This window comes from Anopheles maculipalpis, chromosome 2RL, assembly GCF_943734695.1.
Source record: "Anopheles maculipalpis chromosome 2RL, idAnoMacuDA_375_x, whole genome shotgun sequence".
NCBI classification, from domain to species: domain Eukaryota; kingdom Metazoa; phylum Arthropoda; class Insecta; order Diptera; family Culicidae; genus Anopheles; species Anopheles maculipalpis.
In genome coordinates this window covers 24,959,308-24,978,385 of record NC_064871.1, presented here as the reverse complement: position 1 = coordinate 24,978,385, position 19,078 = coordinate 24,959,308, and the positions used below count along the sequence as shown (strand labels likewise).

The window sequence follows — 19,078 nt, the reverse complement described above, 5'->3', positions numbered from 1 at the left end:
ATTGTCAGTCGGCAGTAGTAGCAGCAGCGGCGAGTTTTGTCAGCAGTTTGGTTTGGCGCAAAGCGGTGGAACAGTGACCGGAATACATTCGGTTTGATGCATCGAGAGTTTGGCCCTTTTTATGGTTCATTTCAGACTGTTTACGACATTCTGGTGTATTGCATGAAACGCAACTTACATCGAGAAGTAATGAGACAGATATGATTGCTCATTTTTGTCTTTAAGAACAACCTACCTCAATCAATGTTAGAAAGTATTAAATATAATTTAATCTAAAATCTCCAAACAATAAGCTAACACCGAAATTATCAAACAAATGTTTTAATTATTTACTTACACGAAAAGGTAAAATATTGCTTTCCTCTTAAATGTTACAGTACGTTCCATTATAATCCAATCATATCCTAATTCCATCACACAAACAAACATTCCTGACCTCGTACCGCGCCTCCATAACCCACCGCGTGGTCAAAATCGAAGCGCGCGCGCATGATAAAAAAAAACGCAACTCTACCAACCAAACAGAACGCACATTGTGACCACGTATGTGCGTCTGCCGCGCCAACCAGTCCAGAAAACCTTGAGTTTGAGTAGAAACAACGTTCGTCGTGCATATGTTTGTGCGATCGCACGTTGTTTACGTTTTCCACCCGTGCAGAAGAAGATGACGCATGCCACATTCCCGCACATACTTTCTCTCGCCAAATGCGTGTGTGCTTGTACGTGTGTGCATGTACGTGTGTACGTGTGCAATGCTCCATCATCCGTGCCATGGTAGTAGAATGGGAGGGTTTATTATTTATCTCTGAACCATACCAAACCATCCCCAACACCCTGGGGGGAGTCGACGAGGCCCATCGAACAGTTTGCTGCACGAAAAACACACACACATACACACACAAAGAGAGCGCTCGCTACAGGTGGGTGAATTTACGCTTCACCACTACGCACGACGCACACGGGGTACGGGTGATTTCCAGTCAATAACAATAAAGTGCGCGATACGGTGTGTTTACACATTTTCCAGTCTAATTTTAACCGCCGTTCCGTGTGGACGATGTGCGCGCCAAGCTCTCGGATCGGTTTATTGAACCTGCAGTAGCCAGCAGTGTGCTAGAGGGTCCACTTCACAACAATCAAGTATAATAGCTAGATGCATGTACCTGTACTTCTTCCTGAATTGATGTTTTTTTTTTTTGCGTGATGTGCATCGCGTAGTAATAGCAACGCCTACTAGTAATGAAAACATAGTAACGACAAGATGGCTCGTGGGTGGTGAGTGTAGTGCGAAATGACAGTTTTAGTTTGTGTTGTGTGCTTAATGAAATGTTAACAGAAGTTATTTAGGAAAGTTCCTTAAAGTGGTGTGTAATAATAGTGATATTTATGTAAGCGTACCATCCCTTAAGCAGGAAACAAACATCTCTGCACTAGAATGCAACCAAAACGGTGGCGTTCTTCTATCTTTCATCTTGCATCCGGCCAACTTCAAAGTTCGTGAAAATTCGCTGAAACAATTGACAAATGTCACCGATAACAGACACCAAGCGCTCCCAGCTCCCATCCCAAACGGATGCCCTTTACAAGTGCCCGGACAATGTAGGTGTCGGAAGCGAAGCACTAAACTGTTGAACACCGCGCGCGGTTCAGTAACAATTCAGTTCGGTGTAGCAATTAGCACGATCGAAAGTATCCGGCCATCGATCTGCTTGCACCCTGGAAAGTCACACGGAACCCACGGGTATAGTCTACCGAACCGAACGCCACCCTTATCAGTCCGGGTGGCACAAACAAAGTTTACAGTAAGTATCGGTAAAGCTTTGTTGATTTTTTGATACGGGCTAGTTTTTCAATTTTCTTATCAGTACCGTGTGTCTATGTATTCTGGGGTAACTCTTATCAAAAGCGGGTGCGGGTTCTTCGGTAACAGTACCCCGGGCCGCATATATCACAATAACGGTCCGACTCGCATTCGAGCGCGCCGGGGTTCGCTAAGCTGGGCGTAATAAAATTTAATGAACCATGCAATAAGCCTCCTTTCGGACCACAGCACGTTAAATTGAACCGATCGAACGGTCTTTGAACGGTTGTACAGCGGGTTGGATTGATTTTTTTATTTATTGTCCCTTAAGCCGGCCCGATATCCGGAACGGGGATAGCAATGATATCCGATACAGTTGTGGTTTTAATCGAGGGGTTGGTGTTGGCGTAAGTGGTTATGGGACGGATCAACGGAGATCATTATGAGCTTAGTAAAATTGTTTCGTATAATACACGGAAAATATGAAAAAATCACATATTAATGAAAATATAGCAAATACAAGGTCAACGCTGCTCAAGAACTACCGTGCGTCTCCATCGGTCAGCTGTTAACTTCAACTGCTTAATAAAAAGAGTTATAATGACCAACTTTTTTACGTAGAAAGTCAATTAAACATATTTTTACGCTGTTCTTTAGATGCTATGCCTGTCGTCAAATATTCGACGTAAAATTTACGAGCGATAAGAGAGATAAGAGCAGTGTTAGCAAACGTGGGTACCGTCTCTGCAGAGCGCCCAGCTGCAAGCGAATTTCCATGTTGTTGAACCAATGCTGTGCAATTCTTGTAATTCTTTGACTTTATTTAGTCATAGCAGAATTTATTTCAATATGGTTCGGATCTTTCATATGAAAGATCGTCTCCACTTCCACTGAAGCCCTTGTATGCATTGCATCTCTTCGTTTTGCTATCAGAATATACTTTCATTTTATTATAATAACTTATTCAATGATCTACCAAGCGAAGCTTTCTGTTCTAGCTAACTCGCGCTCGTTTTTCAACAAATCATAACTTACAGCAAACCCTTTCCAGCAACACATCAAATGGAAAGAAAACACCTTTCTTCGACTTTTCCCTTCCAGGAAACAATGTTCCCAAAGCAAAGACCATCCAGTTCAGCAGAAAACGCATCATTGCACCGGCTGAACAGCTGAAAACGGTATCAAACTTCAGACGCGTTGCTGGCACTGAAACTTAAGTTTGCAGCTTTCTGGCTTAGTGCAGAAATCGAAAACGTCCGCTTCACGTGTAAAGGGGATGCAGCAGTGCAAGATGCCTCACGGCTAGGGAAAAACTTACAGCAGCAATGTTGCAGATTCGTCTGCTGCTGACACAACACTTAACCTTCCATTGTCCCGTTTGTTACAACCGACTGACTGGGCCCGGGTTCGCAGTGAAGCGATGCGAAACAATAAATGCACATAATTAAATAAATTAAACTTTCAGCCAAGAACCAGCAGAAGAATTGCAACAGAGAGGGGGAGAGAGAGAGAGCGAAAAAAAGGTGCACAATGCAGGTTTCTGCATCGCAAAGAAAAAGGATCCTCACTCAATCCACACTATCGCCAGGACAATGTGTGGTGGTGTATGCGGCAGAAGATAAAACTGTATCGTTCCCACCGACATCAGTTTCAGATGTATGCACCATGTCTGTACGTAATGCGCATTCTCCTTCGTCACGAGAGTCACTTTCTTCTGCATGCGAGACCGTCGTCGGTATGCATCTTTCGATTCAACTGCAATGGGGAATGCAAACAAAAAGAAATCCAAATTGAAAAAAAACGCTGCTAGTGGGTGAGCAAAATATTAGCAACTATTTAACTTCTTCCATTATGCTGCTGACACTTCTCAGCACTCGGAAGCACTTCTTGATGTGCTGCCCGTGTTACGGCCCACTACCCAATCCATACCCCATTTTGCCATTCGCTCATTCCAGGCGGAAACTTTCTTAATATCAATTATTAATTACTTCTTCACCATTCCGACATTCGGCACGACCTGGTGTTGGCAATACCGACGTTATTACAATGTGTAAACTTCATACCTCATCCGCTAGGTAAACGGTAAATAATGGAATGGAATTGATGACCATTGCTTTTGTGACTTTTGTTTGCGCAATTTTGTTTGTGTTGTAAATTGCTCCATTACAGTGTTTGCAAAATTTTAGGTCGCTGTTGGTCCCTGTTTAAGGACCGTTTGCGGCACCCGAAAAAGTGGTAAAACTATTTCCATTTCAATTGTAATCCACTGAAGGGTGACACAACTTTGTATCCTTTCAATCGTTGTGCAAATGCCGTTTTTCGCAAATCAAGCAAATGTGGCTTTCGGTAATGTTATGATCCAGTTAGATTTTACATTGAGAAAATTCCCTCAACTCCTCTCAACTCCTCAAATCAACTCTAATGTCCACCATTTATTGAACATACTGGATTTATACTGTTGTACCATTAACTTAAATTTGATCATCTCAAGCAAAAATAAACGTTTTATTTTTATTTATTTATTTAGTTTACGCAGTACGGCTCGACGCCATATTCTCAGCTCTTCTTGTGTTTATATTTCACATATTTCTTAAGGCATTTTCTCCTTGTTTTTTGCCTCATTGGCTTGTTGCGATGAGGCTTGCGTGTGTTGAATAATATCCTTGCTCCGATATATTGTAAGACATAGACAACAAAACGACTAGCAAAAAGGGAAAACGAATAAGAACTGGAAGGATAATGGAGACACGAAATCTTAAGGCAAGACCGTTGTCTCCCTCGAATCGGTAAATAAGCCTCATTCAGGTGAAGTTCCTGGTAACCAACACTTCTCCTATTTGTGTTCCCAGTCGTCCATCCCATATGCTAGACTGCGCTCAAAAAGGAGGGTCTGGCGGTTTTAAATTCACCGCAGGATCTCAAAAGGTGATCCACATCGTATGATCCGTCACCACAGCGAAATAATTTTGCCTTTGCCAGAGTTATACGACGTATATGAGGATTCAATACTAGATGATTCTACAACAAAAATAATTTATTTTAATTACTTTTTTATGTTATTTTATATTATGTTATTTTTATCCTTTACTTTTTGTTTGTTTCATTTTGTCAACAGGGTATCCCTGATGGCCCTGATTGAAAGATTACCGATTTTTTTTCTTATCGATCTTATCTCTCTTATGAACAGGCAGCAATTTAAAACCATGTTACCCCATAACGCTCTTTATGTCATTTATATTTTAAATGAAAAATAAAGCTAAATAAGCAATACAGCCAGGCCGTCTAATTGGAATAAAAAAATATTGTAAGTTTAATAATAAATCCAGCAATAATCCAGCAGACCAATTTGAACGAGTTGCCAAAGCCAATAACGATTGACGTCGCTACCAATTTCCGGAATCGTTGAATCCAAAAATGGCCATAGCTAGGTAATTTTAACCACCACCTTCCAGGCAAAATCAATGACCTTCTTCACAAAAATACGAAAGTTTCGAACATTTTGCTGGTTTTATTTTTACATCCCAAAAAAAAAAAAAAACCATTTCCAGCTAAGACAGCTCAGAATATAAATAGCATTCCATTCGTCCAGTACCAGTACAATACAACCACTAATCTAACATAGCCGTCTAATGGTCTCACTAACCTACCATTCTTCTACCACAACCAGAACCCGCTCCAACCATCCTTCACTCGGTAATTCTTGAACCATCCGGCTTTATCCATTTTTAGCTCATTCATACCGAGAATGCGACCACTAAATCTCAAGCTCGCAGCATCCTCCGATAAGCCGCTTATAGCTAACGCTATCGCTAAAAACGCTTTAGCACCCCGAGGGCTGGCAAAAGCAGCAACAGCAGCAGTATCCTATCGGCTATCAGAATGTTCCTCCCCTCCGGGACACCGTAACGAAAGAGCAACAGATTAGAAATCTTACAAATTTTCCACCATTTTGTACCAAGCGCTCGTTTCGAGGGCACGGAGGACACTGTTCGGGAGTCTCAATATTCAAATTGCGTGCTGAAAGTGGCCATCAAAGAAGAATACATTTCGTGCTCTTGAAACGAACGATTGCGTTGCTCTTATTTAACTCCAAAAGAGTGCTTGTCGTTGTGCCATAAAACTTTCTTCCTATCCATTGTTTACCTTAGCCCCTGGCCATCCCACAAATGCCGTACCGGATGCCGGATTTGATCAGTCAGTTAAATTAGCTAATTCCGAGCTGACAAAATTCACTGAACCACAGCAATCGAGCCGTGTGCATCGAACCATCAAAGTTCGTAGCTTGTTGTGGGGCATCCCTTTCGCAGTTCCCGTTCACTGCATAGCAGCAATGAATCAGTGAAAGTTTACTGCTCAACGGTAACCTCTTACCAATCTTACCCTCCTTAGGTGGATGCTTTCTTTCTAACCATTTCACGTTCTTAACCTTAACCAAGAGAGTTCTTTTTCTCAAGCAGTTGCTCAAGAGGATGCTCACAAGTTGGATGCATTTTTACAGAAGCCACAACTGCGAAGCTACAGCAAGCTGCATACCATTCACAGAGGGGCAAAGCATTTACATGCTTGCGTCGTACAGAAGGGCAGGGAGCCAAAAATTCATCTCCAGCTGTTTCCCGTCAATTGAAACGTCGAAGTTGCTGATTTATGGGTGTGCTTTGTGAGTTATGCGATAACTGAAAGTATGGAAAACTCCTGACGCAGTTTTCCCCCCTGTCATATGAATAATACTACACACCGACACGCAGACATATGAGGATCGGGGAGGCACACAATGGACGCTAGCAGAAAAAAAACATCAAACGTTATGGCCTTTGCAAAAGAAATACTTCTGCTGCTGCTGCTGCTGTTGCTGCTCTGTAGGAGAATGAATAGTTTAGGTTTGCAATAAATTTTCCTCATGCTTGGAAGTGTACGGACCGGGTGGTACTCGTGTGGGGGGTTTTCTTATCTGAAGAAAGATTTGTTGAGTGTTTTATGAAGCTTTCGTTTGCTTTGTTTTGCCCTATCGCCCATACCAATGGGAGGAAGCATATCTATGAAGCTATATACATACCAGAAACCTGATCTTCTGAGGTATATAGCTGTAAGATACAGTGGCTTTCGTCTCAAAACCAACATCCAGAAATTAAGTGACTCTTCCTAGTTTTATGAAACGGTTTTAAAAGTCTCAAACGTACATGTCTGTGTGCATGAAACAGGGACAGATTTTACAGCAACTCAAAGTCAGCGTGTGGCAGCCACTATTTTACTGCATTCAATCGTCGCTGCCTGTCTTGTCCTGATTTCTTCGATCACATTTTGCTACACATTTTAAAAAAATATTCTTTTCCCCTTGCTTTATCTGGAACAAAATCTTTCTACATATCCTTTGTGTTTTAATACGATCCGGCCGTTTAGCGAAACCTTTTTAAGACAGAAGAAATAGTGACTTAAACATAATTGTATATTACAAAATAAAAAAATCGAATCATATCACGGGGTTTCTCCTTGTGCAGCGATAACCTTTTCGGCAATGTGGTATAAAATAATTCGTATTGAAGATGTCGTTGTTCCATCAGTGAGGACTGGTTATCCAACATCTTCAGCTTTTTATTGGCTGCACGACCTATTAGGTCACGCCGGCCATCAAATGACATATAAAATTTGTTAAAACCACGCAGTTAGACATTTAGTACTTACTGCAGGAGAAGAGTCCGCATGGGATTCGAATCTGGGTCCTGCTGTGTGCAAATTGGTGCCGATGTCGCTTCTCGATCAGACTATGTTCTTCTTGGCTTGGACCTCTAAGGTCATGCCAACCATCGAAATGGCTTAGGCTTACAAGACTGCCGATACCACGTTGGTTGCTTAGTCAGTCCTCACTGCGAGAAGACGGTCTGGATGGGATTTGAATCCCGGTCCTGCCGTTTGCAGACCGGCGCCGCTGTCGCCTACACCACCGGCTGTGTGTAGAACGGTATCGCTGGTGCCTAACCACAGGACCATCCCGACTTAGGGCTTATGCAAAATAATCAGTACACCTTCTTCAAATGGGAAATGTAATTTTTTTTAAATATATTCCAAAGCTCCCTGAAAATACAAACAAGTTGGAATTGCTTTTTAAAACAATGAAGCCATCCAACAAAAAATTTAAACTCCTTTTTGATGCACACTCTATCAAGCTTGAACCAAGTTTAAATGATTGAAAGGTATAACTTTTCAATTATTAACGCTATCACCAACCTGAAACTAGGACTAAACCTAGAGTAAAACTTGCTAAAGCGTTCTCCAATTTTGCGGGCTGAGAAATTTCATTGTTTATTTCTATTTTTACTCAAGATGTTCCGTCTGCCCGTTCAACAAGCGCAACACTCTGCATTCCAGCGAAGAGGAAGAAGCTTCTTAGTACTGAAGAAATTGCTACTTAAAATCGTCATTTTTAAATTATCCCTCCCCTCGGTGTTTGCCCCGCCACACACCCCCATCAGTTCAGTCCTATCCTGCACACTGAAGAAATCCTGCACATTCTACGAAGTAAGAGCTATGCTTGGAAAATCCCACCACTTTATACTTAAGCGTTCAGTGCACCTGAACCCACTGAAAACGAAATACTCGCTTCGTACTTTAAATTTATGCTCCACCAACCAACTACCAGACCAGACCAGTTCTAAGTAGAAGTTGATGAAAGGACGAAAAAGGACACAAGTACAAGGAGGTAATGTGCACGAAAGTAGTTCCGTGTGCTCTTTATCATTTGTCTCTCCGGTAAAGGACTGGGAAGCCTGGCAAGCACTAAACGCAGGATGCCAAGGTGCCGTTCACTGTCTTAAGTTACCGCCTTTCCGCGCGACTAACCCCGGCCCGAATGTGTCGGTGAAATGCGGCAAAATCCCGTTGTCCAACGCGCGAAAAGCTTGCGAATCGCATATAAATAATGATTTGCCGGGGCGAGTACTTTCGTTGGGGGCCGCTGGTGGGAGAGAGAGAGAGAGAGGGGGGGGGGGGGGGTGGGAGCAACCTGGGTGGTGGTTGTGGCAGCAAACAAGTGTTTGATTTATGGACCAACAGTCCAACTAGTTCAAGTGCAAGCAAAATAACCCCTTTTTGCTGTCCTATTGCGTACTGTAGTGATTTCTTTCCTTCTTTTTTTTTTTTGTTATCTTTACTTTCCCGTCGGTCGGTTCCGCCATCCGGATGCAAAGAAGGATGCGAAACATAACCCCCGAGAACACTGTTCCCTGTATTCGTTCCGTGTATTTTTGCAGGGCAACTCTGGGCAACGAGTTTGGCCGACTGTTTGCTTCACCTTGTCCGCACACGAACTCCACGGCGGTCTGGCGCGAGTACCTGCCACAACCGGAAAATGTCGTTTCAAATGAATTTACTCGCATTATTTGAATGAGAAATAATGGTACTTATAGAGCTGTTGGATTACTGAACCTGAACGCTTTCGCTTCTGTGGAAGCCGGGAAACGTCTTAAGGAATGATTTCCTTGGAGTGTGCTGACTTGAAGATGTTTTATCCTTGTTCCGTTGTACTGGACTTGTTATGAAATCGGGAAACGTTTTTTTTTACAAATATTGTATGTTTATTCCCCCGCATTTTTGCATGATGTATGTTCTGTATTGCTTAGCAGAGATTAGAGATTTTATTTCCATTAGTTAGTCGTTTAACATGTAATTAAGGAGGGTCAATGTTTTTTTTTATCTTTTACATTAGTTTATAGAACAATAACTTAACAGAGGACAGCGTTTATTCGTAATTTCTTTAGTATTTTTATAATCTTTTGGCTCCAGAATCTAAGGAAATTTCGTACAAATTTCTCAAGGCATTTCCTTCTTTATTTTATTTCCTTATCTTATTCATGGCTCGGCTAAACGGTTTTGATAGATATTGATATTGAGGATTTTTCATGAATCTTTCCTCTAATTCACTCTAATATTACACATATTTTTTCATGAAGATTATTAGAGCAATTTAAACCTCTAGATTCAGCTCAAATATTCTTCTGATTTGTAAGTAACTTTATGTCAGCTTTTTCAATAGCTCACAAAATTCAATTTCCCCAGCCTGGCTTGTTAACACAGCGGTATTAGACGACTACCAGTGATCGGCTAAAGAGTAATAAAGGCCCTCAAGTTGCACGCAGCAAACTCACATGCAAGCTCCACAGTCGTTTGTGAACATGGCTGAGTAGGACATATTGAAAATATTAAAACTATTGGCTTATAAAATCCAAAAAAATCTTATTTTAACTAGATTTAATAAAGTTTTAGTATTTCAATCAACTTTCTACTCAAATCATCTTTAAATATTAATTTTTTCCGTATATTGAACCATTTAAATTAAAAAATATGACTCGCTTTAAAATTATTAGAATTACAGTATGAACTGTCTCGTTTGAATTATGAATTAAGTTAGTGAATTGTTTCAATAAATTAGTAATATACATAAGCTAGCTTTTGCGACACTTAACAATAATTTCAATTAACTTTCCTCATTTAAATGATGATTTATTTGAATATGTAATATTTTTATGTCCTACGCATAATGGTCACAATCTACCGTGCCGAGGACTGACTACTACGTGGTATCAGCAGTCTACTAAGCCATTCGATGCCCGGCATTCAAACGGCAAAACCGGGGTTCAAATCCCATACGGGCCGTCCACCCGTAGTGAGCACTAACTATTCATCTACGTTGTATCGGAGAGTCTAGTAAGCCATTCGATGATCGGCGTGACCTTAGAGGTCGTTAAGCCAAGAAGAAGCTTCAATGTGTGGACAATCAACTATAAGGATATGCTCCGACGACCTGATAAATTTTGTTTTATATGTCCTTTCCGCAACATTACCTCTCAAGCAACAATCCAGATAGTCAGCCATTTCCCAAGAGACTTTTTCGTGTACACTAAAGCGTTCCAGAATATGGTTTGCTTTTATCGACGAACGACGATTGAGTGATAAATGCTTTCGCTCGCATATTTTGATTACTCATCCCCGGTTGCGGGGATGGGTTAATAATAAAAAAACAAAATGAAGTTTACACCATTTCGAAGCGAAAGCAACATTCCTATTGGTTTGCTCGATCGAGAAAAAACTACAGCCAGCTGACAGATTTTCTGTACCACGTGCTAAAAAAAAACGCTACGGCTAACCACGTGTTACGTGTATCGAAAACCGAAGAACCAATATTTTCTCACACTTTCTCTCATCCTCTGAACGGTTTGCACAGCAAAACATCGCCTCCGTACAACGCACAGCAACAATTCCCGGAGGGAAGAATTCTCACGCTGAAAGATGTATGGCCTGCAAATGGAAACGTTTCATCGAGTGCGGTCATGAGTTGGATGCCCACGTACGCCAAACTGCATCCCGGTGCAGTGTTGTTTGTGCTTTTACTTTCCGGCATGCTACAGCATCCAGCGCTCACCGTTGATAGCCGATCGTCGACCGATGCTGAAAGTAGGTGCTGGGATATCAATCAATTGGTTTGCTACTTCTAACATGGTTTGGTTGCTACTTTTTGTTTGCTTTCTTTCCGGTTTTTGTGCCCATTCCACTGCATTACGCTAGTACCGAAATTGCAACAATGTTTAGCCGGTACGGATACTCGACTTCGGTGTGGCATCAAGGAGCACCACACTGATCATATGAATTCTTCCGATGTGCAATGGTACTTTAAGGTTTGCCAGCTTGCTTGTTTAAGTTAAGCCAACCTGTCTAACGTTTTCCTCACATCCCGGCAGCCGTGTGGTGGTGGCTTTCAACACATGACATGCAGTAATCGGGCCCTACTGAGCACACTCGAGTGGCAGCCGCTCGATTGCGATAATAAACCGTGCCGAGTAACGTTGGCGCTACAGAACGTTTCGGAAGCGGATGCAGGACTTTATCGCTGCACGATACATCCCTACCGGACAGACAACCGGACCCAACTCGACATTCAACTCGTGCGAACATTTGAACTAGTAGTGACAAGTAGGATGCTGGCATTAAATCGAACAACCCTAGCCGATTCCGATCATTTTCAAATAATGATTAACCGTTTGCTTCCTGTTTCTTGCAGAATGGCCACTCGACGAATCGATACCGGCACCGGAGCTGTTGGACAATCTGCCCGCCAATACGACCGCCATTATTAACACGCATATCGTGCTACAGTGCCGGGTGCACAGCAAGGTGCAACCCACCATCAAGTGGTTCCGGCGCATCAACAAGCCGCTCGGGGAGCACAACTTCAATCAGAACAAATCGATCCGATATTTGGAAAATTCCTACGAGCTATTACCGTCGGCCGGTGAAAAGCTCCTGTCGTACGATGTCTATCTGAGCAAGCTGATCCTGTACAATGCGTCCGAGCGCGACATCGGCATATACGTGTGCGTTGGCATTAATTATGTCGGTGTCAGCATGGCTGATGCGTACGTCAATCTGGTGCACCCCAACGGGACGCCCGTGGAGGAGACGCACGGTGGCTATGTGGGGCTTATGGTATTGTTTCTAATACCGATTGCTTTGGCATTTGTTCCACTCGTTGGTTGGGTCGTGTTGAATGTATTACGCGCAAAGCAACACTCCGAGGAAAAGTCATTGGTGCAGCTTCATGGGCCTAACATTTACGAGCCAACGTACCAATGGACCAACCACGGAAGAAAACTTATCAGTCTAGAACAAGCGGAACATTTGTACGAGAAGGTTGATGTGGTGTGAAACCTCAATGAGATTGCTTTTGTGTCCAACGCTTGTACATAATTAATATTAAGTATTTTAATTATTGTATATAGCCATGTAAGATAATTGATTGCTTACTTATAAAAAATATGTAGGATGCATTGTGTTACACAGTGACATTTTTCGAACAGAAGAATAAAAAAATAATGAAATTTGGCAAGAAAATAAATTAAAAATCTGTATTATATTTTTATTTATCAAATGTGCTTGATGTGAAAATAACGGCTACATCGTACACATTTTCAAGTGTGGTAGTACGTCCTTTAATCTCACAGGTGGCGCTGCAATTCTACCAACCGTTCGCCCTGTATGCAACGGTACCAATGTGCCAAGCTCTGTAGCTTACAGTCCAAACATTAATTTTTTTTGCTTAAATTTTGTCCATGTTATCAATGCATATCCCGATGTGTACGTCGTACAGCTGTCAAATTTCAATAAAACGTCATTATACAAAACATTTCAAGCGGCGTCTGTCTTGTGTCCTAGAACTGCGCAATTTTCTACTAATTTTTACTCTATTTTTGATAGTTTTATTTATATATATTTACTAAACTGAACACCAAGCGCAATAAACAAGCGGTACAGTGCATAGAATCAGTCGAGTTAGTGGTTTTCGGCTCTAAATTCAGTGCCCTTTCCCGAAGCATCTTTTCGTGGCGGATATATGTGTGTGGGGTGGTTGACGTGCAAGGCGATTTCAAGTTCGGGTTAATATGCCGTCAACGGTTGTAAACAGTGACCGTGCGACTGGTGTTCGTTGCATCGTTGCAAGCCGAACGAGACGGCGATCCGCAGCTGCGAATATCGATACCTTAACACCAAGGGTAACCACACGCAGAGCACAGAGAACATTGATCGAAAGAAATAACGGAACGGGATGCAGCACGGCTTCAGAGCAGCGGCGTAAGTTGATCGACTGTGCAGTAGTTTTAGTAGATATACTTTCGCAAGAAACGCCATTTATTGCTAGCTCGAAAGGAATAAAAGGTAGGAAAACAGTTGTAGATTATTATGTTTGGATAAGGTTGCATATGGTGTCTTTTTTAACTATTTATTTCCTTTTTTACAGAAGATGACAATGCCCTCAAAATTCAAAGTTTATCTGAGACAGCTGCAACCGAAACCCCTACTGTCTCGCCTGCAGAAAATAACAAAACGTTAGTAGCGCGGCATAGCAATGTAACTAGACGAACCAGGTCACGACAAACGAAGAGTGTAGGACCAAAATCTCACGAAAGTTTGGCGGAGCGTCATCGCCACACCATTCACAGTGCTGCGGAAGATCATCATTCGATCATACATCTTGATGAGTCCAGCAATATCGGCACGAAAAGCATTACCGAAACTGGGGATTTATCACAAAAACAAACAACATTTTCCGGGAATGATGTCATCCTACAATCGTCGGCAAAAGAAGCTGCCATTACAGAAAGACGTCGCAGTACCAGGCGTATGTCGTCAAAATCCACAGACAGTAACCAAAACACAATCAGCTCTCGTTCAAGTTCAAAACGAAAGACAAATAATGAGATCCCTCCGGACGACACGGGTGTATCGCCTCCGAAGCAATCACTCGGCGCACAACCCTCAGTTCTGGAACTTTCGGCAAGCTCTATCGGACCAAAAGATATTCCAAACTCTTTGACTGACAAGTTGAACAGGGACGCGTTCAAAACTCTGATTGTCTGCATCAATCGCTTAGCTCCAGCTTTAACAGTGGATGACCTAAAACGTCTCAAATATGAAGATCCAACACGCCATAACCAGATTTCATCGCGTCCTTCAAGCGGCAGAGCTAACCGGCGACAAAAGAGTAGCATAAAGGTTGAAAGATCTACATTCTTTGGGGCAAGATCAACTATGGCGAAACCAAAACTTGTCATTACATCTCCAATTATTGAACTCCCGGAATCTCCTCCACCATCTGCTTCTCCGGCGCTCAAACAAACAGTGTCAAACAATTCTTACCTTACCGTTCCAAACACTTCAAATGCTAATTTGGAATTGTTTAAAAAACCAATGCCATCTAAACATCCACTGTTGCCACTGCTAACTGAGGAAGAGAATGAAGAGAACGATGATGTGTACGCATTTTTATCGTCCTCACAAAACAGCGATGTTTCCAGTACGAAGAAAATCAAACAGCAGCAGAGAAAACCCAAGCAGAAAAGGGCTCCGAAAGCATCTGGTGCAAAATCGATTGCTAAACCCAAAGGAAAATCTCAAAAGCAAATTAACCTATTCGGATGTAATAATGCATTGAGTAAGGTTATTAAACAACTGGGCGGCGGTCCGGTACAACAACCAGCGACGGTGAATTATAAGATTAATCTGGAAATTCCCAAAACACCACCCGTTGCTTCTTCGCCAGTCAATGTACCTCAATCTGATATCTTAGAGCTTTCTAATGATGATCATCAGGCACCGGTAGAAACGACAGCAGTAGTGCATCCCACGCTGGACAGGCTTAAAAAAGATTCACTTTCCTTCCCGCTCACGTCTACTCCAGCCAACAGAGTGTTCACAGCGAACAAACTCAACGTACCAGAGAAGCCGGCATCGCCTTGGCGCTTGCAGAACGAGTTGATCGTTCCCCGAACCAGCTACGTCCATCGCACGAAAGAGATGCTGCCGTCGTACGAAAGTTTTGAAATCGCAAACAACAACACCGAAAATCGTCCGGTAGGAACATTTGGTTTCGTTACGGAGCGTCGTAAATCACCACCATCTGGCGGAATGTCTGTCGAACCCTTACCGCTTACCACACCAAAACCATGCGAGGGAATGATCACCGACAAGGAATTGCGCGAAATTGAACAAATGTACGTCGAGCTGAAAGCGACGAGCGAAATGAGCGAAAGGCTAATCAGAGCAATGCGGCAGAGCAAACAAAAGGCGCCTACACCGCAACAGGACCACACGATGCGGCAAGCCTGTCTGAAGCTTAAAAAATGGTACGATCGTTCAATGAACGCATTCAACCGTTCAATGCGCATTATCAGCAACATACAGCAACAGCGCTCAACTGGCGATCGGCCAACGGTCACTTGCCCATCATCACTATCCCAGCAACAACAGCGAACGTTGAACGATTTTAATTCCAGCAGCGATAATTTCCGTTCAATGCTCGCGCAGCTACATTCCACCATTAATGATTCTGATATTGAAAACCATCCACCACCCCAGACGAATGCTTTTGAGGCGGCATCGACACCATCCGGTAAAATGAAAATTCTTCAGGATATCATAATTTTACCCGCACGAAGTAGTGATGCTGCTAAACGAAATCCGCTGATGCCGTTGAACGTTGTACCATTGCCCCAGCGCGATAGTCCCGTAATGTCTCCGCTAGCAAAAACTACGACAAACCCTGGCCCAAGGGGAACAACCGGTGCAAACAACACACGCCGGGAACTAGAGTATGACAAGGAGAACGAATCATCTATTAAAATCACCGACAATGAAATTCATCCAAAGGTCACTGACGATGTTCCACCAATAAGTACCACCACCACAACAACACAGCCACCCTCGTCTCTCAGTGTGGTGGAAATAAACGACGAAACGGCGCACGAAAATTCTGCCCACAGTGACAAGCCTTTACCCACTACGGAGCAGACACAGAATTCACGGGATTACTTCGGATTCGAAGCTTATGATACTAGCAGCGATGGTGTGGTAGAAAGCTCACTCGCACAGGTTACCCTTCCGATGCCACTAAACATTTCACACGAAACACTTGAGCGAAGGTTGAAAGGTGTGAAGCAATTGTTACCCAAGCGACCCATTTTCCGAGCGCAACCGATACAGCAGAACACACGATCCAGCGGTCCAACACGGTTTCCATCGGTTCCAAAGCTGCGCGTAATCGGTAGTCCAACAAAACGACCGCATACATTGCGCGATTTCGTCGCTTCTACACCACGCGCGTATGCTGGAAGCTCCAAGGAGCAGGGGACAGTTCCGCCGAATGAAGCACCAGATGTGTCGGCGATTGAACCGATCACCAGCGAACAGCAGGTGGAGAAGCAAGCGGAACGCAACAATGAGTCCGATGTCGTTGCACTGTTTGATACACCGGATCGACCGGCCTGGCTTAATAATAGTGTAAGTAGTATTGTATGCTAAGGTTTATCAGATCGAACTATGAACCTACGAATGATCATTTTAAATCAAAATTATTAAATCATTGCATTGATTCAAGTAAAAACAAATTGAGCTTGGCTCGGGCTAAAGCTGCTCAAAACTGCACTATTATCAATGTTTGAATATTAAATTTGATGAATAGTTTTGCTTTGTTGTTTAATGTGTTTTGGCCATATTTGCTGCAGAATGGCAAAAGGAGACTCTACTCAGAACCAATTTCTTGATTGATTGATCCTTTGTTAAGATCGTTTTCGCGAAATCTTCAAATTAGCAATAACAATAATAATTAAAATTAGTTAGTTCTTTTTCCCATCTAATACGACTATTTCTTCCTTCTTTAAATATTTCTTCTGCAGGCTCATCAACGAACATACTCACGCATACCCAAAAGGCGCCATAAAAAGAAAAACATATATCTGGCCAATCTCGGACTGGATGACGACAGTGAGGACAGCGTAGATGATGAGCCACAGGAGCTAAGCTCGGACTCAGAAACGGACCGTAAGAAGAAGGCTAACAAGCAACAACGCAAGAAACCGATCCCAGTGGAAAAGGTAATGTTGCACTGTAGTAAAATGTAATGTTTTCTATTACTAATTCCCATTTTTTCGATATTTATACACCATTCCTTCGTCAAACAGACAAAAGAGTTTAAGGAGTTTGTTGAAAGCTTCAATGATATGTGTGAACAGGTCGAGCGTTACGAGTTGCTCGTCGAGTAACAGAATGGAGGGTATTTCTGAAGAGAAGATGGTGTTTGAAAGTGGCACGAATGTATAGACAGATGGAAGACATGCTGCATTAATCCCGCTGCGCGAATATTTTTGCTGTCTTTTTTGCCGTGTGCGTGTGTTAAACATTTCTTGCAGGAATATATTTTTTATTATGTTTATCGATAGTTACGGTGGAATGCTACATTTTAACTTTTCTCATATTCACTTATCCTAGAAGGATATATTTATTACTTTGCGTTATATTTACGATGATTTTTTTTTTCTTGAGAAATATACCTTAATTTCAAACATTTTTTTACTTCTGTTGTTTATATTAAGAACTAACAATAATAAATGTAATGAAAAAAAAACAAAAAACAAATGTTGTTTGTGGTATAAAATATACTTACCGCATAACTGGCTGGCGATTCTTTCGGGATTCTTTCGGTACACACTCAAAGTGTTCTCCGTGTCTTCTTCAGATTGGACATGCTCTTACAAGCAATTTCTACTTTAATTTTGTTCTTTTATTTCCTTTTGCACTACACACGATCTCTTCTCGTTACAACAGGGTCTCTGTATGCCTGTCTGACTGTCAATTATATTGAAAAAAGAAGGAATTATTCACGCCACACTGTTCCATCCGTATCTCTCGGTGTGTATGAGCGTCTCTCACAAACACAGCGGGACATAGAAGTGAAATCAATAAATAATATATGCTAGTTTACGGATAATCAATCAAACTGGAAACACTACTATTCAATCGTAAAAGTATATGAGCGGAAAATTAGCTTACACTTGTACAAGAGCAAAAGATAAACATACAAAAACATCACACATTTCATTTTGTTCCATCAATCGCATCTACTACAGGGTGGCGCGAACACAGCACCACCACAGAGGACCTGTTTTTGTCCTTTAAGTATGCTTCTTTGCATTCAATTAATTTGTCTGCGCTTCGCTTTGGGTGGCGATAAATAATCAGGGCAGTGAATATTACGTGGGAACAGATGTTTGCTCTGTAAATGGCATCTTCATACAAATAATGTTGCAATTAGTTTTGTTGCCCCTTAACAAATAAACAATCGACTAGAATCAGTTAGTGTGTAAGTGCCTTCTTGTCTCCACAATTCACCCTTCCTACTCGCCTCCTCTTGCCTTTGCCATTTTTGAGCGACACCTTTCCTTTTCCTATCCTATAGAGAATCATGGCTCTTCTGCTATTTTTCACTTTACCTGTAGCACACGATTTACAGAGCAGAAAAATTGCAATACAAACTAATCTAGTTCATGGACTGGACTGTAGTTTGTGGGATAATATAATAAGAAATTTTAAGTCATGGTGCATGCCCTTTAATCAAAATATACGTTTTATCCATCCGTTACGTTTTTGTTTTCTTGTTCTCTTTATCAACTTACATACAGTCTAATGGGTAGAGGTGAGTGTGCTGTTTGTTTTGTTCGTCAACGTCTCGAGGTTTTCACCAAACTGCCCTATCTGAATTTCTCTTCACTCATTATATTTTAAAGTGATGATCTGATTTAAATAAACCGTTGTTTCTTTAATAAGAATAAATAAGAATCGTTTGAGAAAGGTTACAAGAAAAAGCATTTACATAATTCCACTCTCTAACGCACACATGCAAACGCGCGCGCGTTAAGGCCATTATTGATGTGATCTGTGATTTTACCCTGATCGTATAAT

General features: G+C 42.0%; 2 protein-coding genes across 2 annotated transcripts in view; both read left to right on the top strand.

Moving 5' to 3' along the window:
* Positions 1 to 12,493, top strand: part of LOC126558361 (fibroblast growth factor receptor-like 1) — a 232,258-nt gene extending 219,765 nt beyond the window's left edge. Inside the window, exons 2-5 of the mRNA XM_050214363.1 lie at positions 11,044 to 11,245; positions 11,357 to 11,466; positions 11,530 to 11,761; positions 11,850 to 12,493. Coding sequence (XP_050070320.1) covers positions 11,122 to 11,245; positions 11,357 to 11,466; positions 11,530 to 11,761; positions 11,850 to 12,493 — 1,110 coding nt within the window. The 5' untranslated portion in view covers positions 11,044 to 11,121. The remainder of the gene's footprint in view (positions 1 to 11,043; positions 11,246 to 11,356; positions 11,467 to 11,529; positions 11,762 to 11,849) is intronic.
* A 734-nt stretch (positions 12,494 to 13,227) lies between these two features.
* LOC126556814 (uncharacterized) lies at positions 13,228 to 17,382 on the top strand. The gene is made up of 4 exons (XM_050212333.1): positions 13,228 to 13,501; positions 13,584 to 16,621; positions 17,017 to 17,214; positions 17,302 to 17,382. The coding sequence occupies exons 1-4, from the start codon at positions 13,228 to 13,230 to the stop codon at positions 17,380 to 17,382; spliced, it is 3,591 nt and encodes a 1,196-aa protein (XP_050068290.1).
* Positions 17,383 to 19,078: the final 1,696 nt, after the last annotated feature.

Bases quoted from the DNA above. Each gene is read 5' to 3' on its own strand.
- LOC126556814 (XM_050212333.1), top strand. From the start codon at position 13,228: ATGCCGTCAACGGTTGTAAACAGTGACCGTGCGACTGGTGTTCGTTGC. The intron at 13,502-13,583 runs GTAGGAAAACAG...CCTTTTTTACAG, and splicing joins TAGCTCGAAAGGAATAAAAG to AAGATGACAATGCCCTCAAA. The intron at 17,215-17,301 runs GTAATGTTGCAC...TTCGTCAAACAG, and splicing joins AACCGATCCCAGTGGAAAAG to ACAAAAGAGTTTAAGGAGTT.